Source organism: Podarcis vaucheri, assembly GCF_965113315.1.
Source record: "Podarcis vaucheri genome assembly, chromosome: 5".
Lineage (NCBI taxonomy): Eukaryota > Metazoa > Chordata > Lepidosauria > Squamata > Lacertidae > Podarcis > Podarcis vaucheri.
In genome coordinates, this window is record NC_138763.1 from 98,989,797 (window position 1) to 99,012,250 (window position 22,454).

General features: G+C 43.2%; 1 protein-coding gene across 1 annotated transcript in view; it reads right to left on the bottom strand.

The window, feature by feature from the left end:
• VWF (von Willebrand factor) overlaps positions 1–22,454 on the bottom strand; it is a 155,897-nt gene that overhangs the window by 91,482 nt on the left and 41,961 nt on the right. The window contains exons 16-24 of the mRNA XM_082222998.1: positions 21,044–21,284; positions 19,059–19,153; positions 18,069–18,229; positions 14,288–14,391; positions 11,266–11,404; positions 10,392–10,532; positions 5,244–5,393; positions 3,985–4,125; positions 2,470–2,589 (exon numbers count right to left, since the gene is read on the bottom strand). Coding sequence (XP_082079124.1) covers positions 2,470–2,589; positions 3,985–4,125; positions 5,244–5,393; positions 10,392–10,532; positions 11,266–11,404; positions 14,288–14,391; positions 18,069–18,229; positions 19,059–19,153; positions 21,044–21,284 — 1,292 coding nt within the window. The remainder of the gene's footprint in view (positions 1–2,469; positions 2,590–3,984; positions 4,126–5,243; positions 5,394–10,391; positions 10,533–11,265; positions 11,405–14,287; positions 14,392–18,068; positions 18,230–19,058; positions 19,154–21,043; positions 21,285–22,454) is intronic.

Below are 22,454 nucleotides of genomic sequence, written 5' to 3' on the forward strand. Positions count from 1 at the left end.
TTGTATTGAGTAACCTGGGATTATTCTCTCTCTCTCTCTCTCTCACACACACACACACAGAGAGAGAGAGAGAGAGAGAGAGATTCTCTCCAATTCAGACTCTAAACTTGTCTGTGTAATAGGATTTAAGTCATGTTAATAATGAAAGGATAGAGCTATAAAGGGTTCTGGTCCAGAGCTTCAATTGTCTTGAAACAGGAAGCTTGTAGAACTGATCAAGACTCCCAAAATGGGAGGGAGCTTTCTTGAGGAGAGCGACAGGCGCAGGAAGGAAAAGGACAGTAAAGGACTAGAGCTCAAAGATGGTTGCAAGCTCCAAACCTGAGTGCTTTATTGCAACATAGAAGGGAGAGGAGGTTTCTATAGAGTGGGGAAGAGAAGATGTGTCCTTTCCCCGCCCCAAACCCACTGCTATATATATAATATATACACACACACACACACACACACACACACACACACACACACAGTATATCCTTCCCCTTATACTGAGGGAAGGACCTCTTTTTCTTTTTATGTTGCTTGTTTCACAAAACCCTCAAAACTTCAGCCACTTTGGAAGCCAGAGCTGGTATGTGGTCTTTCCCTGTTAAGCTTCCTTGCGGAGTGGAGGGCTTCCGTAGGGGCTGTGAAGGGCTTTTATCAGCTGGGTGGGGTGTCTGTACAGAAGGGTGCAACCTTTGTTTGCGTAGAACCAGGTGCCACCTTCTCAGGTGGCAGCAGTCCCACCCCGCCTGATGGGTGCACACTGGCAATCTCAGCATTCCCATAAGCAGAGGGAGAGTTGAGTGAGTAGGGGTGCCAAGATGGCAGGAGGGGCAGGAAAACTTGTTGGGACGTCTTTGTCACTTCTTGCCCTGCTGTTGAATTCCCAAAGCATGACTTCCAAACCTGTATCGTTGCTTGCCTGACAGGATACCTCTTACTTTCTTACAAGCAAGAGCTTCTGTCTCTCTCTGTGTTAGGTGGGAGTCTGAATAGCCATTCCCTGTTATCAAGATGGCCAAACTCAACCATATAGGTAAAGGGGTAAAGGGGCCCCTGACCATTAGGTCCAGTCGTGACGGACTCTGGGGTTGCGGCACTCATCTCGCTTTATTGGCCGAGGGAGCTGGCATACAGTCATGTGGCGAACCAGAGCAGCACATGGAAACACTGTTTACCTTCCCGCCGGAGCGGTACCTATTTATCTACTTGCACTTTGTGCTTTCGAACTGGTAGGTTGGCAGGAGCAGGGGCCAAGCAACGGGAGCTCACCCCATTGCAGGGATTCAAACTGCCGACCTTCTGATCAGCAAGTCCTAGGCTCTGTGGTTTAACCCACAGCGCCACCCGCGTCCCATATACAGGCCCTTATTTGGTATCAAAAATGATGGTCAACACTGATTATCCGATAACCCTCGGCAGCAACTCGTTTCTTTCTTGTATTGAGGAATTATTCTTATTTGCTTGTTCTTTGCAACAACATGTTTCTTCTATTTCTTCATAAAATATTGGAAACTTACCTTTCCATAAGTTCAAGGCAGCTTTAATCATCTCAAAATTAAAACAAAGCAAACAAAGTAAACTGAGTGGCCTCCACCTTACTTTCTATGATGATTTGTCCAAACTCCATTTTCTGGGTGTTCCTGAGTCTGATAATGGGAATTGAACTAGACTGGGAGCAAAGTGCCTTGGACAATGGAGGGAAGAAAGGAGAATTCAACTCTCCTCTCCTACATCCACACACAAAAAACCACATCCTCATGATCTGCGAATGCAGCAGAACACGACTAAGCATACAATGTTGTCATGGGCACCATGTCTAGTTTAGCCCTTAGATCCCACAGCAAATAGGATGAAGGGTTATTGGGGGGGGCATAGTTGTCAACTGTCCCTTAATTGGCGGGAAAGTCCCTTATCCCAGCGCCGTGTCCCGTTGCTGTCCCTTATTGATGATGTCCCTTAAATTCCCCACGTTTCAGAGGAAGCAGCTCCTCTCCCTCCCTCCCTGCCGGCCAGGGAGGAGGGAGGCTCCAACTGTGTTGCTTGGCTGCATTGCTCACCCAATAAGAAGTCTAAGAACGACTGGGGGGTGGAGCTTGCATGCCTTGTGCCGATCAAATCAGCCGCGTTGCCTGGGGACTCGCCTTTGCTCAGCGCTTCCCAGCGGAGAGGTGACGGTGGTTTTCCTTGCTGCATCCCCTTTGCCGGGTTGCTGCGCTGTGGGAACCACCGCTTGAGTCTTCGTTTGGCTGCTGGCTGGGCTTTCTGCCTTTGGCTCGGAGGGGCTCAGAAGTTGAACACATCTGTGCCCAGAAAATCCCTTATTTTGGCTGCTGATCCCTTATTTTTGAGGCTGCTGGTCCCTTATTTTCAAATCTGTAAGTTGACAGCTGGGGGGAATGATGCTGCTGCTGCTGCTAAATATTTGTCCGGGTAATGAAGCCGGCAAAAGAGAGAATGAGAACTGGATAAGAAGCTTCTTACCAATTTTTTACACTCTTTGAAGGTATTGCTGTTCAGGACGTTGCAAGACGTTTCCACCATCACTTGCTTCACCACATTGCCATTGCACAATGAAGATGCCAAGCTCTGTCCCTGAGAAAGCTTAACAAAGGGAAGCGATATTGACATGTTGTTATTACTATTCCATATGTGGCTACTTAACATTCATCTGCTTATTTATTTAGCCTATATGTAGCAACAACAGTGATTATCCAATCTAGGAAGTCACTACTGGATCCCAATAAACAGACAGGGACAGATCTTAATATTCAATATTTCATTTCTTTATGAAAATGGCAAGCTGAGCAGTTTATGGTTGGGCACCTGGAAGTAGCTGTGCAGTTCTTGCACCCTGTTCCATATTCACAATCTTAACAAGTGTACATGCAAAAAGGGAAATGGGTAAGTTAAGAAGCACATTTGAAACCCGTGATAGCAGAATCAGCTATAAATAAAAAGGTAAAGGACCCCTGACAGTTAAGTCCAGTCACAAACGACTCTGGGGTTGTGGCACTCATCTCGCTTTACTGGCCAAGGGAGCTGACGTTTGTCTGCAGACAGTTTTTCTGGGTCATGTGGCCAGCATGATTAAGTTGTTCTGGCGAAAACAGAGCAGCACACGGAAACGCCGTTTACCTTCCCACCAGAGCGGTACCTATTTATCTACTTGCACTGACGTGCTTTCAAACTGCTAGGTTGGCAGGAGCTGGGACCAAGCAACAGGAACTCACTCCATCATGGGGATTTGAACCGCCAACCTTCCGATCAGTAAGCCCAAGGCTCAGTGGTTTACACCACAGCGCCATAGGGACCTCCAAATATAGATAACAAACTGGAAACCATGAAAAGCCAGCTTCTCAGCATCTGGCCATACACTATCAGTTTTTAATTTCATACTGAAGCCTTAGAAGACTTCATGTTTGAATTAATTGTGGGATGTATCTTAATTTATTGATCACTTGTTTTTATTAATTGTCTTACTTGTATTATGTTAGCCGCTCTGATCCCAGCTTTGGCTGGCGAGGGCGGGATGTAAATAAAAAGTAATTATTAATTATTAATTATTAATTATTAATTATTAATTATTAATTATTAATTATTAATTATTAATTATTAATTATTAATTATTAATTATTAATTATTAATTATTAATTATTATTTTTACCAGACTCGCGATCATAACTACTTTAGCTTCAACAATAAAATCATGGTTGATGCAAACTTCAAGGCAAACGCATCACAACTGTCAACATGTACTTTATTTAGTCTTCAGAATTATTTATTATTCTTTGATTGGATTCTTTGTTGAAAGGTGTTAGGGAGGCTTAGACAATTCTCCAAGTCATACCCATGAGGCAAGGATCAGGGCCACACACAAATCCTAGAACATTAAGCACATCCAGACCATTCACTAGACCTATCTATCTGGAGATTTAAAAAGTGGAAGTGTGGACAAGTGATTCTGCCCCCTTCCCATTCTGTTCACACCAGCAATACCTTTGTGACATCAGCACACTGTGAATTAACTTTCCAGGAATTCCCAAAGTCACTTGGATCCACTTCAAGCTGGTTTTTGCTGCTGGTCAAGTCATTGTTTTGGATACCATCAAAATTGCCACACAGACCACATACTTTATCCTTGAAAATAAACAAATAACAATAACATACATTTGTTTAATTAAAATGATTTTTGCACTCTGATATTGTTGTTGTTGTTGTTGTTATTTACTAAATGTCTATACCGTCCTTCATCCAAGGATCACAAGGGAGTTTAGAATATAAAAACATAAAATGAGTATCATAATAACAAACAAAAACAGTAACACTCCATCACCACCATTCAAAGGACCATAGATTGTTAAATTAGATTCCTAATTAGTTTACTTACTATTTCATAATAAAGTAATTATAAAATACTTTGTGTTTATTTGATTCCTATTCAAGAGAATAATTACTGGCTCTCTAGGAGATAATCTGCGATCCCACCCACCCACCCCGCATATTTTGACTGCCCAGGGTCCTCCAAAGGGTTTAATCCAGTTCTTCGTCTCCCCAGATCAAACCCAACACTATAGCAACTACCCCATTGGATCTCATATGCAATGAAGAAAGGATGCAATTCAACTAGGTTTTACTGAGAGGAGATCCATTGAAATGAGTGAACATGATTAAGTTAGGTCCATTCAGGGATGTCTTAAGCATATTTGGCGCTGTGGTGCAAAGCTGCCAGAGTTGTCGACCCTTTTTTTAGGGAGGGCTTCATGCCACAGTGGCCACAGCAAATGGAGGCTCTGGACGCAGCACTGCATGGCGGAGGCAGGCGAGGGCAGCGAGCTGATGCTGGGAGGTGCCACGTCCAGCCTCCACCTCTTCCCTGGTGCCCTCCAGAACTTGCCGCCCTGCGCCACTAGCCTCTATGGGTAAGATGCCCCTGGGTCCATTAATTTCAGTGGGTCAGCTCTGAGCTCGGCTGAATAATGCTCTCTATCCTGTGTTCTGTCAGATGCCGCAAGAGTTTTCCTCCATCAGTTCCTGATGGTGCCTTGCCCTGCCTCCATCTCTCTCTTCCTTTCTCCTGTCCGAATGGTGTCAGTTGATTGGGAAAATGTATACCCAGAAGCATTCTGTTCTGGGAATGCTGTACATTTGATTGCTCTGTACTGTTTATGCCACCTTGTGGACCTCAGTGAGAAAACGCAGAGTGGCTGGCATAAACACACACACACTTATTTCGAAATAAACCAGAGTGGACTTACTTTATAGTTCTCTTTCAGAATAACCGTAAGGCCCATGTCTCGATCCCAAGTGAGAGCAATTCCTCCTCCACCCAGCAACAAGATGTAGTAACGCCCAGACTTCAAGACTTCAAAGTTGACTTCTTCTCTAGGAGGTGTCAAGATGTTTACCTTCATCAGAAAGATATATATAGAAACTTCAGCAATGGAGCTATAGGTTACTTCCATACACAATCCCAGGAGCACCATCAGTGATTGGCACTTGCGTTCAACGCTGTGGGCTTGTGGGGAATCCTGCCCTCTCCACAGGACCCAAAAATGATGGTGCCAGCTCAGCCTAGGTCTCTTACATGCTTTTTGCTTTCCCACTTCCCTAAGTGGTAAGACATTACAGGGGACAGCCTTTATAGGATCAGTTGTGAGAAGAGTGTACAGGACATTTCTGGGGTCTTGCAATAACTATTTATCAAGTATAGTTGAAGTTTTCCTCAGGTTTATTGCACACTGCCCTAAAATCCTTGGATGAAGGGCAGTTTAGAAATATTTTAAATAAAATAAGTTTGAATTTGTTTCACTGTTGGCTAAAGGGAGTAGCAAAGTTTACTAGCGTTGAGGTTTAAAGATGTGCAACAAGCACACAGGAAGGAGTAGCGTAAACACAACTTTAGTTCAGCTCTGCAATAGCCTAGAAGCTCTTAGTAACTCTTTCCATCAAGCAGATTGAAGATACTTTCCCCCTCTTCTGCTTCAGAAATATCCTGTTAGACCGAACTCAGCCAAGAATCCAGTCATTATCTACTTCCATAGTGCCCATCATCAAGTGTCACACCATGCAAAAATTTGTTCTACACTGCAACCTGCGCAAGTTTACTCAGAGGTAAGTAGGTATAAGATTGCAGCTTCATGCAACTTTTCATGGCTCCTGTTGAATCGCTCATCCAGCTATCCCAGAAGGATAGGAAAATTTATGCTGGATCTATTTCTGGCTGACCAATGTTCTTGGTGCAGATGCCCAGCAGCATCCTGGGTGAACAGAGCAAGGTTGGTTCAGTGCAGAATTTGGCCACTCATCTTCACTAGCCAGATGTCTCCGAGGAGTAACACTCAGGTAACACTCAGGTGTAAAGCTGATAGGTGTCTATAGACTTCTCCATGAATTTGTGATGTGCTTTTGAATTTTTTAAAAATCAAAGTTAATGGGCATCACGACATCCACGAATGATGAGTTCCATGTGTTAACTGCACGAAGAAATACTTTCTGATTTCTTGCATAAACCTGTTGCCTGTCACTTGACTGGCCGGTTTTGAGAGGGAAACGTCTGTAAATTTTACTAACAGAACTCATAGTTTTATAAATCTCTATGGTTTCTCTCTCTCTCTCTCTCTCTCTCTCTCTCTCTCTCTCACACACACACACACACACACACACACAGTGTTCCCCCTCCATGTGCCTAACTGGTAAATCTCTGTTCTTTAACTTTAAAAGAGGATAAGGAAGAGGCTTGAAGGTGTTAGCTGCCCTGAGCCCGGGGTATAAATAAATTATTATTATTATTATTATTATTATTATTATTATTATTATTATTATAATTAATTAATTAACTCCTGAAGATGGCACAGCTCCTCTCTGCTACTTAAAGACCCCTGAGGCAGAGGAACAGAGTTATCCAGGCCAGCAAGCTGCTAGCTTATGTGTTTTAAAATATTGTTCCCTTTGTTGGTGTAAATTCATTTGAGCTTTTTTAAAAACCGAATTGTTTGTGTCTTCAAATAAACAGAAGTGCTTTCCCCCCCCCTGTGCAACTTAAAAATGAAATCTTTGAATGAAAAAAAATAAAATGGTGGCAACCACTCTTTGTATGTTCAAAGCCCCAAAACAAAGAAGCATTGTGTGCCTTCAGATTTCACTGCAAAAAAATGTTTGCAAAGCTCTAGTATTCCAGGGATAATACAGCACTTTCGGAAGTTTAGGTAATGGTAATTCTATAACACACTGGAGATCTGTGAAGGATGAATGCAGCGACATTCCTGGCTGTTACAATGCCCAAGACAAACAGCTGAACTCTGCCCTCTGGAAGGGGGCTCGGTCTTTTGTTCTTCCTTTTTCTGTGTGAGGGGAGATGCAAAGTGGGGTGGACCCTCTGATTTCCTTTGCATAACATGTGGTTGAAAGGAGGGAAGAGCAACAGGGCCATCTACAGAATTATTGTTTTTCCTGGTCAACCCAAGATTTGCTTTTAACAGAGGGCTAAATATCTGAAGTCTCTTGCCTCCTGGATTTTGCCTTCTCTTGAAAGGTATGCCTTTTTTCCATCAGTCTTTTCTCCTCACCCCTGAATTTGTTGGGAAAGAATCTGGTGACTATTTTGGCCAGATCTGTTGTAAAGTTCTCGGATTTGGGAAGTGTGAGATAGAACTGGAGCCCCTTCAAGGAAGCACCAGTACAGTCGTACCTTGGATCCCGAAAACCTTGCGAGTCAAACGTTTTGGCTCCTGAACACCGCAAACCCAGAAGTGAGTGTTCCGGTTTGCAAACGTTCTTTGGAACCCGAACATCCAAAGGGGTTTCCAGGGCTTCTGATTGGCTCCAGGAGCTTCCTGCAGCCAATCAGAGACTGTACTTCTGAACGTTTTGGAAGTCAAACAGATTCCGTTTGACTTCCAAGGCACAACTGTTGTTCTTTAGTCGTTTAGTTGTGTCCGACTCTTTATGACCCCATGGACCAGAGCGCGCCAGGCACTCCTGTCTTCCACTGCCTCCCGCAGTTTGGTCAGACTCATGCTGGTAGCTTCGAGAACACTGTCCAACCATCTCATCCTCTGCTGTCCCCTTCTCCTTGTGCCCTCCATCTTTCCCAACATCAGGGTCTTTTCCAGGGAGTCTTCTCTTCTCATGAGGTGGCCAAAGTATTGGAGCCTCAGCTTCAGGATCTGTCCTTCCAGTGAGCACTCAGGGCTGATTTCCTTCAGAATGGAGAGGTTTGATCTTCTTGAAGTCCATGGGACTCTCAAGAGTCTCCTCCAGCACCATAATTCAAAAGCATCAATTCTTCGGCTATCAGCCTTCTTTATGGTCCTGCTTTCACTTCCATACATCACTACTGGGAAAACCATAGCTTTTACTATACGGACCTTTGTTGGCAAGGTGATGTCTCTGCTTTTTAAGATGCTGTCTAGGTTTGCCATCGCCTTTCTCCCAAGGAGCAGGCGTCTTTTAATTTCGTGACTGCTGTCACCATCTGCAGTGATCATGGAGCCCAAGAAAGTAAAATCTCTCACTGTTTCCATTTCTTCCCCTTCTATTTGCCAGGAGGTGATGGGCCCAGTGGCCATGATCTTCTTTTTTTTGATGTTGCTATTTTAAATGCAAGGAAGAAGGAAGCACTTTGCTGGATATGTAACAATCCACCCTCCCATAACTATCCTCTCTTGTCGTATTCGAGGTTTCCAGACTGCTGTATTGCAGTAGATACCGTATTTTTCGCCCTATAGGACGCACTTTTCCCCCTCCAAAAATGAAGGGGAAATGTGTGTGCGTTCTATGGGGCAAATGCAGGTTTTCGCTGAAGCCTGGAGAGCGAGAGGGGTCCGTGCGCACCGACCCCTCTCGCTCTGCAGGCTTCAGGAACACATCCACAGCCTAGGCAGCCCTGCGGGAGGTCCCACATGGCTGTCTAGGCTGCGGATAGCAGCCTGCCGTCCGGCGCGAGGGGCGCCCTGAAGCAGAGCGCCCCTCGCGCTGGGCAGACATTGGCCAGCCCCACAAGCTTGGGGGACAGCAGGGAGGCGCAGCACCGCCATCCCGCTGTTCCTCGACCTGGTTCTGTTTCCCTGACCTGCTTTTGGGGGGGAAATAAAGGAAAAACTTTTTTCCTTTACTTCCCCCCCAAAAAAACTAGGTGCGTCCTATGGGACAGAGCATCCTATCGGACGAAAAATATGGTACTTTTTAAAGGAGTGCCAGCAGTTAGAGTTTTATTCTGCCACGAAATCTGAATTTACTTTCTGAATAACAAAAGATAGTGGGGCTCAAGTGTGTCTTAACAACAGGAACTGCTCTTTGGAAATGATTACTGTCACCAGAACTGGTTAACACGGATTATCTTGGTGGGTGGGAGAGCAGGGGGGAATTTTTGATGTATTTAAGGCACCCACGAGCACCAACACAGAAAACAAGTTCTTGGGCTAATATGCAGGAGCCCTGCTTCAAAGGAAACCTTACAGAGCCCAGATTCTCTCTTAGTAAACCTAAATTGGTTGCTCTCACCATCTACCAAGGGCTTCAGACTCCCGCTTGTCTTGCCACTCCACCCCCCCCCCTGGAAGCCAGATCTTTACCGCTGAAACGGCGCATGGATCAATTGAGTTTTCCCCAGAATGGTGTTTGCTCTGATTCAGTGCTAAAGAGCAGGTTTTCCATGGGGCAAATGGAAAACCGCTCAGACCCATGCTTTCTAAGCATGGGACAAGCAGAAGTGTGAACAAGCCCAGAAATTCCTGCCCCACTGCAAAGTCAGCAATATGGAATGCCTTGCTTTTAAATATGACACCACTGAGATCATAGTAAAGTTAAAGGGACCCCTGACTATTAGGTCCAGTGGTGGCCGACTCTGGGGTTGCGGCACTCATCTTACTTTATTGGCCGAGGGAGCCGGCATACAGCTTCCGGGTCATGTGGCCAGCATGACTAAGCTGCTTCTGGTGAAACCAGAGCAGTGCACGGAAACACTGTTTACCTTCCCGCCAGAGCGGTACTTATTTATCTACTTGCACTTTGACGTGCTTTTGAACTGCTAGGTTGGCAGGAGCAGGGACCGAGCAACGGGAGCTCACCCTGTCGCGGGGATTCAAACCGCCAGCCTTCTGATTGGCAAGTCCTAGGCTCTGTGGTTTAACCCACAGCGCCACCCGCATCCCACTAAAGTTTGCTGACCCCCTGTTCTAGTCCATCCCCTGCAATGCAGGTATAGGCAGCTGTCCCTTACGGGGATCAAACCTGCAACCTTGGCGTTATCACCACCACACTCTAACCAACTGAGCTATCCAGGCTGGTCATAAAGTAGCATATTAATTAAGTCAAACGTTCTTGGTCCAGACTTTTTAGAAAAGCATCATAAGCCTAGCTCCTCCACAATGGGATTGAAGTAAAGATAAGAGGCTCATACTTACATCTCCGTTGTACAGCTCAATCACTCCACTGTCAAAGAGAATGCTAATCCTTTTAGTGCACGTCTCTCCTGTGAAGCTACATCCCTCATTGGCAATGAGTACTCGGAAGGTTCCAGAATCATCACTACCATCGCAGTAATCCTTTAAGAAAGGGAAGTGGCATTGACGACAGATGTTTTGAACATGCACACAGATTAAAGGTGTATTCCCTTTTTCTGAATTTCGCCGGCGTGTGGAATGTCAGTATGCCCCCCATGGGGGGGGCAGATAGTCGCAACCAATGCCTAAGCAACCACTCACATTTTTGTATTTTAATAAAGTTGTGGCCGAAATTATGGCAAAAACCTTAAACAAAAATTTCTGTGTGATGTGTGAGTTATTATCTGCCCGGACGCTGAGGTCCAGCACCGAGGGCCTTCTGGCGGTTCCCTCATTGCGAGAAGTGAGGCTACAGGGAACCAGACAGAGGGCCTTCTTGGTAGTGGCGCCTGCCCTGTGGAACGCCCTCCCATCAGATGTCAAAGCGATAAACAACTACCTGACATTCAGAAGACATCTTAAGGCAGCCCTGTTCAGGGAAGTTTTTAACGTGTGATATTTTACTGTATTTTTTGTTTCTATGGAAGCCGCCCAGAGTGGCTGGGGAAACGCAGCCAGATGAGCGGGGTACAAATAAATTATTATTATTATTATTATTATTATTATTATTATTATTATTATTAGGGTGGCCCTGGGGACCTCGACACGCAAAAATTCTGAAGAATGTTGAAGGAAGCCAAAAGAGTGTCCATAGGTTTCGATGGTAGTTTTCCATATCTCTAACCCTTAGCCTTCACCCTCATCTCCAAGAACTGCATTCTATCCCCACTCTTACCTGAACTAACACATACTGACAGTTCCCTGGAAACCTGTATTTCAGTCCATCAAAGGTCAAGTAATGAGATGTGCCAATGACTGAGCAGGTACCGTCACAGACATTTTCTGTGCATTCCCACTTCCGAGCCCGACAGACACTGCAGAGGGCAAAAGACCAGCAGCTGTTATTGTCGATGTTGATTAATAAAAGTCTGCTTTATAATTTGGTACATGGACAAAAGGCAGTCTGTGTCTTGCAGGAAGCATGCAAAAATCACGTCACCTATAAAACCTTGAGACACTAACATTTCTAGATATCATTGCAATACCTATTCATGTTTGAGAAGATAACAACTTTCTTCAGCCTAGACAGTCAGATTACACACTTACTTACACACAAACACACACACATTTCAAAAATTGAGGTCCTTTCCCCTGGTTATGACACTGTTGAAACTTCGGAAGTCCACAAATTTTTATTTAGTTTGGAAACCACTCAAAGTTTGTGGGTGCCATCAAACTTACTTCTCCTCTGAGAGAATTCCAACGCCTAAGATTTCAAGGTAGCTTTTGAAATCTGGAACCAGGCTTTAAAAAGCTTTTCATGTGCTTCAGAATAGTTACACATTCTTTATAACAACACACCAGTACCAAAGACCAAACAGGCGAAAAAAAACCCAAAACCAGTGTAACCATACATAGTTAGGATTCCCTACCATTTTATAGGCTTGAAAGTCTAGTAATCTCCAGATTTTTCCAGGCTGTACTCATGACCCTTTCATGTCAACTGAAGTCCAGTGTCCAGATCAAAGGAAGAAAGAATACTGCTCTATTCTGCCTTAGTCAGAACCCACCTGGAGTCCTGTGTCCAGTTCTGGGCACCACAATTTAAGAAGGATACTGACAAGCTGGAACATGTACAGAGGAGGGCAACCAAAATGATCAAGGGTCTGGAAACAAAGTCTTATGAGGAATGCTTAAGGATGCTCAGCCAGGAGAAGAGGAGACTGAGGGCAGATAAGATACCCACCAATTTTATTGGGAGGGTTAAACATGTGCTGAAATATTCTGTTGAAAACTGTGCATCTTAAACATGCATAAGTTTATCTGGATTGCACTCCATGCATTTTAAATGCTGCTTCTGAAAAAACACACTAACTTCCTTCTTTAAAGAAATGTACAGTCTGGTACAATCTGGCAATGTTGTGTGTGTGGAACCCACAAAGCTCTATAAACAGCAAGTTAAGTTACCACAAATAGATTCTCTCTTTACTTAAAGGCTATGTGTAAAAAATTCTGCCACTTCTGTATTCCCAGAAAAGATCTAGGCATAACACAGAGTGGAGTATTTTACAACATGTAGTGATTTACCATGGATATCCTGCTCTCTGCTGCTTATTCTCTTACGAAAACACTTTTATTGCCCTCTGAAGGCCAGTATGGGTTAAATTAGGGGTGTAATAAGGCTAGTATTTCCTTTCATTCATTCTTTTCTTTTTTGTGTGCTCATAAGACGACTAAATAGCAGTCGAGGGCGTGAGACTGCATACTTCCTATGGCTCTCTGTTTACCAAGGATAGTCCATAATTTCTGGTAACAAAACAACAACAAAAAGAGGCAACACATTAAAGGAACATCTGCCCTGACAGGAACACTGAATTCCTGGAAAGTGCTGTGTGCAAGGTTTTACTGGAATATGTTGAACAATTCATTATTGGGACAGTTTACCACTTTACAGAAATGGAATTTGCAGCTCCTTTCTGAGGCACCGCCTCTTCTTTTTGTTTCCTTGTGGTTGGGGCTGCCTCATTTATCACTATTTTTATTTTGTTTATTTTAGCATCTCTTTTATCTCTGTCCTGTCTCTGGGAAGATTTCTGGAGATGCCTTTTTAAATCTGGTTATTTTGCTTCTACAGTGAAATCCAAGAATCTTTTTCTTGGGTACCAGAAGGTTCCTGGATCTCAGAAGCTGGGGGTGGGGGGCAGCTGTGAACACGAAAGCAGCACCTATCATTGTGTTGCTCGTTGTTGATTTTGACATTATTCTGATTATGTTGCGTTTTTAATAGTTTTGTGGATTCCTATCTTTGTTAGCCACATACTGGATTTTCAAATAAAATTCGGGATACATAAGCCTTAATAGATAAATGAAGTGACCACAGATTAGTTGCAAGATGATAGTCTACAGATTGGTCTCAGCAAGATCCCAGCACGTGTTTCCTTCCTTCCTTCCTTCCTTCCTTCCTTCCTTCCTTCCTTCCTTCCGTCCTCCTTCCTTTTGTTCTCCCCCTGCCCTCTGATTCTTTGCATGGGAGATGGACTCTCCTTCCAAGTTGAGTTCTCTCACTAGTTTACAGAGATGACTTTGCTAAGAGGGATGCTCTTGACTAGCATCTTATCGCGTGACCAGGCGGCGACAGCCCCAGCCCCCAGGGATCATAAGGAAGGAATAAAGACTCTGACAACGTTATATGGAATTAAAATTAGGCCACAACTTCATTAAACTTCCGAATGTAGGAAGACCTTGGCTTAGGCCTTGGGTGTTGTTATGTACTGAGTTGAATAGGATCCAAACTGCAGCAGTCTGATTGGTCCTAGAACAATAGGATCCAAATTGCAGCAGTCTGATTGGTCCTAGAACAATAGGATTCAGAATGCAGCAGTCTGATTGGTCCAAGAACAATGCAGCAGTATGATTGGTTGGCAGGAACCACCCAATCATGCTCCCGGTCCTTCAACAGTGAGCAGTCAAAGACCGTAGCAGCGCCCGCTAAGCAGGAATAAAAAGTTAACCTGCAAACAAGAAACATTAAACAAAGGGAGGGTAGGGAGGGTGAATCTCCAGAGCCGACTGCCTGGATACTGTCGGCTGCACCCCCTATTTATAAATGGGGCTGGCCCCACCTCCCAGCAAGAAACTTGATTACTGAGGCTGGGAGAAAACCTCCAAAAATTTGTCATACAGAGTCAGGTTTTATTTTAATGCAAAATCCGTCTCCTTCCTGAGCCAAGGGACCTCAACGAGAAGCAATTGCTTACCAGGTATTGCAGTCTTTCATGACGGTTTTCCCTGGAGCGTACTCTCGCCCGTTATGAAAACAGGGGCATTTTTCAGGTACGATGCATTTGTTTCCATGTCTTACCTAGAACAGAGATGGGGGGTTTATGGAACCATTATAGGGGATAGAATAAATATGGTAGCACACAACAGGAACACGAAAACAAGGCACCTAAGTAAAAACTATCCGGGCCAAATTATACGGAGAAAATTATACAGCCTCCAGTGAATACTGAAGACACAACTCTTACCCTTACCTTTGACACCAGTGAGATGTGTTTGTAGGACCCATGCTACAAACCAAGCAGAGGGCCTTCTCGGCAGTGGCACCCTCCCACCAGATGTCAAGGAAATAAACAACTACAGTGGTGCCTCGCAAGACGAAAAGAATCTGTTCTGTGATTCTCTTCGTCTAGCGGTTTTTTCGTCTTGCGAAGCAAGCCCATTGACAGATTAGCGGATTAGAGCTATTAGTGGCTTTTAGAGGCTTTTAGCGGCTTATCTGCTGATCGGATCAGCTGATAAGCGGCTTAGCGGCTTAGAAAAAGGGGGGGAGGGAAAAAACCAGCAGGAACTCGCAATACATTGTCATCTTGCGAAGCAAGCCCATAGGAGATTCGTTTTGCGAAGCACCTCCAAAACGGAAAACTCTTTCGTCTAGCGAGTTTTCCGTCTTGCAAGGCATTCGTCTTGCGGGGCACCACTGTACCTGACTTCTAGAAGACATCTGAAGGCAGCCCTCTTTAAGGAAATTTTTAATGTTTGATCTTTTATTGTGTTTTTAATATCTTGTTGGAAGCTGCCCAGAGTGACTGGGGAAACCCAGCCAGATGGGCGGGGTATAAATAATAAAATAATAATGATGATTATGATAATGTTTCTGTAATCGTGTGTTGGTTCAAATGGTCTTTAAACTGTTTTTGCTATTGTGTTTTGATGTTGTAACTCATCCAAACTCCTCAGGGTGAAGGGCGAGTAATGCCGGTACATTATAATAATAATATAAGATGATTTTAACAGTAGTAAAATATTTGAACAGTCAGTTGACAGGCATTCTCGATGGAACCTCATGAAAACGAATACCAAAGATATCTCTTAACCCTGAGTAAGTCTGCTGCCCACATAACCTGAATGAGTTAACCGCTAAGAAAGTGCAACGTGCGCCTTCAGAATTTGGTAATAATGAGCTTTTAGAATCTTCTCTCTTTCGCATCCAGCAGAGAATGTCTCACCTGGGAGTGCTGCAAAGATGCTGGCCTGTGTCTCCCTGGCCCTGGGGCCCTGATGGATTCCTGCTAACAAAAACTGTTAAGGCTGAAAGTGACAGAGAACAACTTGCTGTGAACCCAGAAAAGCAGGCTGTTTAGGAGCTTTCAATCATGTCAAGATTTAATAGTGGTGGTGTGTTACTTTTGCTGCTTTTGGGATTGTTTTTTCATAAGTTCTTGTTAGACCTTACTCTCAATTTTTAAGGGAATTGCTTGATTTATTGTATATTTCTTAATGAGATGCTTTGATTATTGCATTTAAATTTTGTGCAATTTTTTTTGTGCTGCGAGCTGCTTTGTGCCTCCAAATAAATGTTGATGATTCTTCCCCACCTTCCTTTCCCTGCTTTTCCAACTTATGGGGCTTCGCCTTCTTTCTCATAAAAGGCAGAATTTGAGCAGATCTAGCCTGCCATGCAGGGGCACAAAAAGCTGCAGATATCAAAACTCCAGTTTTCCACACAAACATTGAAGGCAGAGGATCTCTTTAGCTGTTTAGGCATCAACTTCTTAGTTGAGTAAGGAGCTGAGAAGAAGCGTTGAGCAACAGTGCCATCTAGTGCCCTACAAAATACTCTTCCTGCTTTATCAAACGGGAAAATGTTATACCCAGCCGATTAAAAGCAGCTTTGGCTGGGAGTATGGCAAAGACACATCCAAAATGAAGATTTACAGGATAGATGATTAAAATAAATGAGCGGTTAAATCTAGATGGCTTTCCCAACTTTGACGCAGGAGCTAAGACTTGAACTGAGTAAATAATCTGCAAGTAACCAAAGAGACAACTTCTTTTCACAGGAAAAGAACAATTATGGAGGATGCTTTCATGTGCGAATATATACTTTCTGATATATATTTTTCCTATATCTGTAGCCTGGCATTACTGCCTTTCTACAATTGACATACAGGAAACATTTTGTTTCCTACATTGTAACAAATGGGCTTTTCCCTTGTTGTTGCTATTATTATTATTATTATTAGTAGTAGTAGTAGTAGTAGTATTTAGAAAAAGTCAATCAAAAATTAAAGTTTTCCCAAAAATGTGCAAAATAAATATTTTCCTCAGTAAAGAGGTTGTAATCATTATTACATTTGAATCCTGTCTTTTCTCCAAAGTGCTTAGCTAGGACAGTGTTGTGTTGATCGTCTCCATTTAATTCCCTCAACAAGTCTGTGAAGTAGGTTAGACTGAAAAACTGTGTTGAGAAAATAATTTATTATGACTGAAAAACTAGCCTGTCCAGAGAATATTCAGACAATGTCCAGACAATGTGTACTGAATATGCAGAGGGAGGAAAAATATGATGTCTTCCACTGTCCTTGCTCCACAAACTCCTATGCCCTCAGGTGAAAGCCTGAACAATGTGAAGGTCTTGTTTCCTCTGCTCTACATTTGTGACTGAACAAACACAAACCCCCGTGTTGCAAAATGTGACAATCTACAAAAATGCAAACGCAATACGCTGGCTAATAACTGTTAGTAAATATATAGTCGGTATGATGTCATTCAAAACATATGAATAAGCCACTTCAAAATAATATATATATCATACAACAGATCTCACAAAATATACAAGTAACTGCAAGTTGTTATATGTATCAGAGTTAAACAAATATTGAAACAACCAGTGAATAGTGAGAAACGCCAAACCATCTCTCAAAGGAAGACGTCTAAAAATGTCTCAAAGGAAGATGTCTCTCCGAAGTCTCAAAAGGAATAGGTCAACTGTTTTGGAATAAAGTCGTTAGAATTCACCACTCACTGGCTATTCATTGGTTGTTTCAATCTTTGTTTGACTCTGATACATATAACAACTTGCAGTTACAGTACTTGTATATTTTGTGAGATGTGTTGTATGATACATATACAGTGGTACCTCGGGTTAAGAACTTAATTCATTCTGGAGGTCTATTCTTAACCTGAAATTGTTCTTAACCTGAGGCACCACTTTAGCTAATGGGGCCTCACGGTGCCGCCGCACCACCGGAGCACGATTTCTGTTCTCATCCTGAAGCAAAGTTCTTAACCTGAGGTACTATTTCTGGGTTAGCGGAGTCTGTAACCTGAAGCATCTGTAACCTGAAGCGGATGTAACCCGAGGTACCACTGTATTATTTTGAAGTGGCTTATTTGTATATTTTGAATGACACCATATGGATTATATATTTACTAACAGTTAATAGCCAGCATGTTGTGTTTGCATTTTTCTACATTTCTACATTTGTGACCACTACCAGGGCCGGCCCATCCATGAGGCAGACTTCGGCAGCTGCCTCAGGCAGCAGAATCCAAGGGGCACCTTCACAGGTGAATCTCCAATCACCACCACTGTTGCCACCAACCCAGAAGTGAAATCCAGGAGTGTGGTGCTGGTAACATCAAGGTTGCAGGTTCGATTTCCCAGATGGGACAGCTGTAGATTCCTGCCTTGCAGGGGGTTGGACTAGATGACCCTCAGGGTCCCTTCCGACTCTACGATTGTATGATTCTTACCCATCCAGTGGGACAGAGGCAGCCAGATGTACATCCTTGGCTGAAACAGCCCAATTCATAGGTTTGGCACGTCTTCATGCATTCAATTCCTTTAGCTCTTGGGTCATTTGCAGGACATACAAACATGGTCATTGGGTGCCTGCAGGCCACACTTCGTTTTGCTTTAAGAAATAACATTAGAACAGAAGAGTTAGTATTCATTCCCAACAGCAAATCATTACAATGTTCCAAAGGAGGTCAAACTTCATCGCTAATTCTCCGTACCCTATTGTATCCCTGTCCAAAAAGTTATAATAATGAAGCGGTAAGCAGAAGAATGGATGGAATAATAAAGAAATTATATATATACACAACAACAGCAGCGACAACATTGGTGGCTAGTTACTGGAAAGGAAATAACATCCCAACAAAAAGGGAATGGTTAAGTAAACTATGTGAGTATCTGGAGTTAGCAAAATTGACGGATATAATAAGGCATAAATCTAAAACTATGGTAGAGAAACAATGGGAAAGCTTAAATGAATATTTACACAAACAGGGATCTGTATTCTTGTGAAGAATACAGAGAATACAAAGATTAGATGGACTATGAAAGAATTTAAGGAGAGGAAGTGACTGAAGAACGGATGTAATGGTGAATTAGATAACCAAGAGACATGTGATGAATGCGGTGGAAGTCTTTTATAATATTTTAACTAGGATTTATATATTGTAAAGTTTGAAGTATGAATTTGGAATTATTGATTATGAAAAGTATTTTTTCTCTTCATTCTTTTTCTTGTTTCTTTTGTCTTTCTTCTTTTCTAGTCTGCATTCTGGAAAATTGTGTAGATAAATGTTGTTATGTATGGTTATGTATTGTTTCTATTCCTTTTTTTCTTTTCTTTTTTTGGGTAACATCTAATAAAATTTAATAAAAGTTTAAAAAGAAATAAAAGAAATGTTAATTATTCGAACTCATTTTGCTAAAAGAAAAGAAAGAATACTAACCTCTGGCAGAAGGACGATGTTGAAAGAAAACGTCTGGCAGGAAAGCCCCTGGAAGTCTGTTTGAGCTACAGTGCATGAAGCCGTTTTCACAATAGCTAGAAGAAAGAAAGAAGCAGTGGCTCCCTTGCAATAAACTGAGGGACGGCTTACATACTATGCTTTGCCGCAGCAGCCAGTAGCCACATGGCTACCTGACTGCTGTCAACTGCAATCTCCAGAGGCAAAAAACAAACAAAAAAGTGGTTGTAGGGCCATGTTCTGTTTCTCTTCAAGCAGCAAAATACAGTGGTACCTTGGTTCTCAAACGTAATCCGTTCCGGAAGTCTGTTCCAAAACCAAAGCATTCCAAAACCAAGGTGCATGTTCCCATAGAAAGTAATGCAAAACGGATTAATCTGTCCCAAACTTTTAAAAAGACAACCCCTAAAACAGCAATTTAACATGAATTTTACTATCTAACGAGACCACTGACCCATAAAATGAAAGCAATAATCAAGGTAAAGGTAAAGGGAACCCTGACCATTAGGTCCAGTCGCAGACAACTCTGGGGTTGTGGCGCTCCTCGCTTTATTGGCCAAGGGAGCCGGCGTACAGCTTCCGGGTCATGTGGCCAGCATGCCTAAGCCGCTTCTGGCAAAACCAGAGCAGCGCACGGAAACGCCGTTTACCTTCCCGCCGGAGCAGTACCTATTTATTTACTTCCACTTTGACGTGCTTTCGAACTGCTACTGTACTATAAAATAAATACAACAATATTGTAGATGATAATATATATATATATATATATATATATATATATATATATATATATATGCTTTCGTAGATTTTCACGGGTATAGGAATGCAGGTTTTGGTGTCTTCGGGTGTCTTCCCGTGTAAGAGTCGGGGTGTCTGTGCGACGTTTCGACGAGGTCTCACTCGTCATCTTCAGGCTGGTGCTTTCGGCTTCTTGTTACTGGAACAGAGCAGAGTCTGGTGTTTGAGTTCCTATAAATACACCACACCCCTCAACAGTATTTATAGGAACTCAAACACCAGACTCTGCTCTGTTCCAGTAACAAGAAGCCGAAAGCACCAGCCTGAAGATGACGAGTGAGACCTCGTCGAAACGTCGCACAGACACCCCGACTCTTACACGGGAAGACACCCGAAGACACCAAAACCTGCATATATATATATATATATATATATATATATATATATATATATATATATTCTTACCTGCACTGATGTTTGGATGGGGGGCTTTTATCCATTTCCACAGTCACACAATCAATCAATTGATCAATCAATCAATCAATCAATCAATCAGTAGCTCAACTGGGATCCACACAGTCACAAAAACAAATTAACTGAAAAAGCCTCAAAACAAAAAACGCAAAATGAATAGCAAAAACAAAAGCATCAAATATAAGCTCCAAATATCACCTCAGAACACTGCAATCAGAAACAGAAGGCTTGAATTACAGCGGGGGGGAGGCAAAGTAGCAGCGCAACAGGAAACGCAGGGGGACGCAAGACGGAGCATGTTTGGCTTCCGAAAAAAGTTTGAAAACTGGAACAACTACTTCCGGTTTTGCAGCGTTTGAAGAAGAAGAAGAAGAAGCGTTTGGATTTGATATCCCACTTTATCACTACCCGAAGGAGTCTCAAAGCGGCTAACATTCTCCTTTCCCTTCCTCCCCCACAACAAACACTCTGTGAGGTGAGTGGGGCTGAGAGACTTCAGAGAAATGTGACTAGCCAAGGTCACCCAGCAGCTGCATGTGGAGGAGCAGAGACACGAACCTAGTTCCCCAGATTACAAGACTACCGCTCTTCACCACTACACCACACAGGGTCCCAAGTTGTTTGTGAACGAAGCTGTTTGAAAACCAAGGTACCAATGTATCCCGGCCTGGCCCCGCTTGCTGTTCTCCTCACCTTCCAGACCTAGATTTAGACACAGCCACGCACATGCAATGAGTCCCGAGCCATGCACTCACCACATGGTGTGATGATCGGAGAAGACGTCGTCTGGCTGGAAGATCTCGCCATCATAGTAACAAGAACACTGGGACTTTTGCACACAGTCTCCCTGCTGGTCAAGGAATAATCCAGCAGGGCAGTAGCAACCTTCCATGCAAAACTCATTGCAGTTTGTATCTGGATAGGACAAGGATCGGCAAGTCTGATTGCATGGACTTCCACACTGCTGGTAAATCTGACCTTCTGGACAACTCAGAGCTGTAGAGCAGAGTAAAAGAGTGAAGGAATGTATTGTAGATTTTTTAAATTATTATTTTACAGTTACCGATATAACAGGAATGGTATTTGGGAAGGCAAGAGAGAAGAATTGGCCATCTTTTGTCAGGGTTGCCCTCACCACTAGACATGCCAGAGGTAAGATCCTGTAGGTGTCTCCGACCTATTCTCAAGCACACTGCAGAACACACATCCCAGTGGGGACAGGATGTGTGGGGTGTAAAACACAGGAGCAGTCAATCACAACATTCCTAGAGTGTACATGTTAAAGCATGGAGAGTGATGTCTGTCCAGCAAGCAGGTAAACTTCCTGGGACAGACTTCCTCCGCATGTGACCAGAGGAGGGTGTGGCCTCACCTGTGCATGTAATGATAAAAGCACAGGGCAGGCAGCCATCTCTCTCTCTCATCTTCATCTTCCGGAGCAGCAATCCCTTCTGAATATCACACACATACACAAACCCACATTTGGTATCATTTCAAAAAACAAACAGATGTTGCTGCTAGCCACAAAATTAAAGTAACGTCTATTATTTTTATCTATTTTATTTGTACGCTGTTCTTCATTTGAAGATCACAGGCTGGTTCACAACTTAAAAATACAAAATGGGGACACAAAATTAGAATAGCAGAAATATAATTCAATACTGAAGGAACGAGCTATTCCCCACTTCCCGAATCCCAAGAAGGAAAACTGATTCCTGAACCACCAGCGCCACACCTTTAATGCCACCCTTAGCATTCTGCCCACAACTGCACAAAGGTTTGTGCTTCTCTTGTCTGACAGGTTTCTGCAGGGCTTTGTAGCACTTCAATCCATACACAAAATTTATTTGCTCAGAGTCCACAGCGGACAGAACAATATTGGCACAAGCACAGCTCCACCGCCTCATCTCTGAGCTTCTAGAAAACAAAACAATCATTCATACATCGCCTAGAATCCCAAGAACCAAAACTAATTCAAGTCATTTTAACTGGCCATGGAAGCACAAGATTCTTATTTCACTAACAGCCAGTGTCCAGGTCCCAATCCAGATCGCACTGTGGGTGGGATGCCAGCAGAGGGCTCCAGACCAATTTAATTCCCCACTGTAATCCTGATCTGGATGAGGGGGGCCCTGCCTTCTATTTGCATAAGAAGCAAACTCCTCT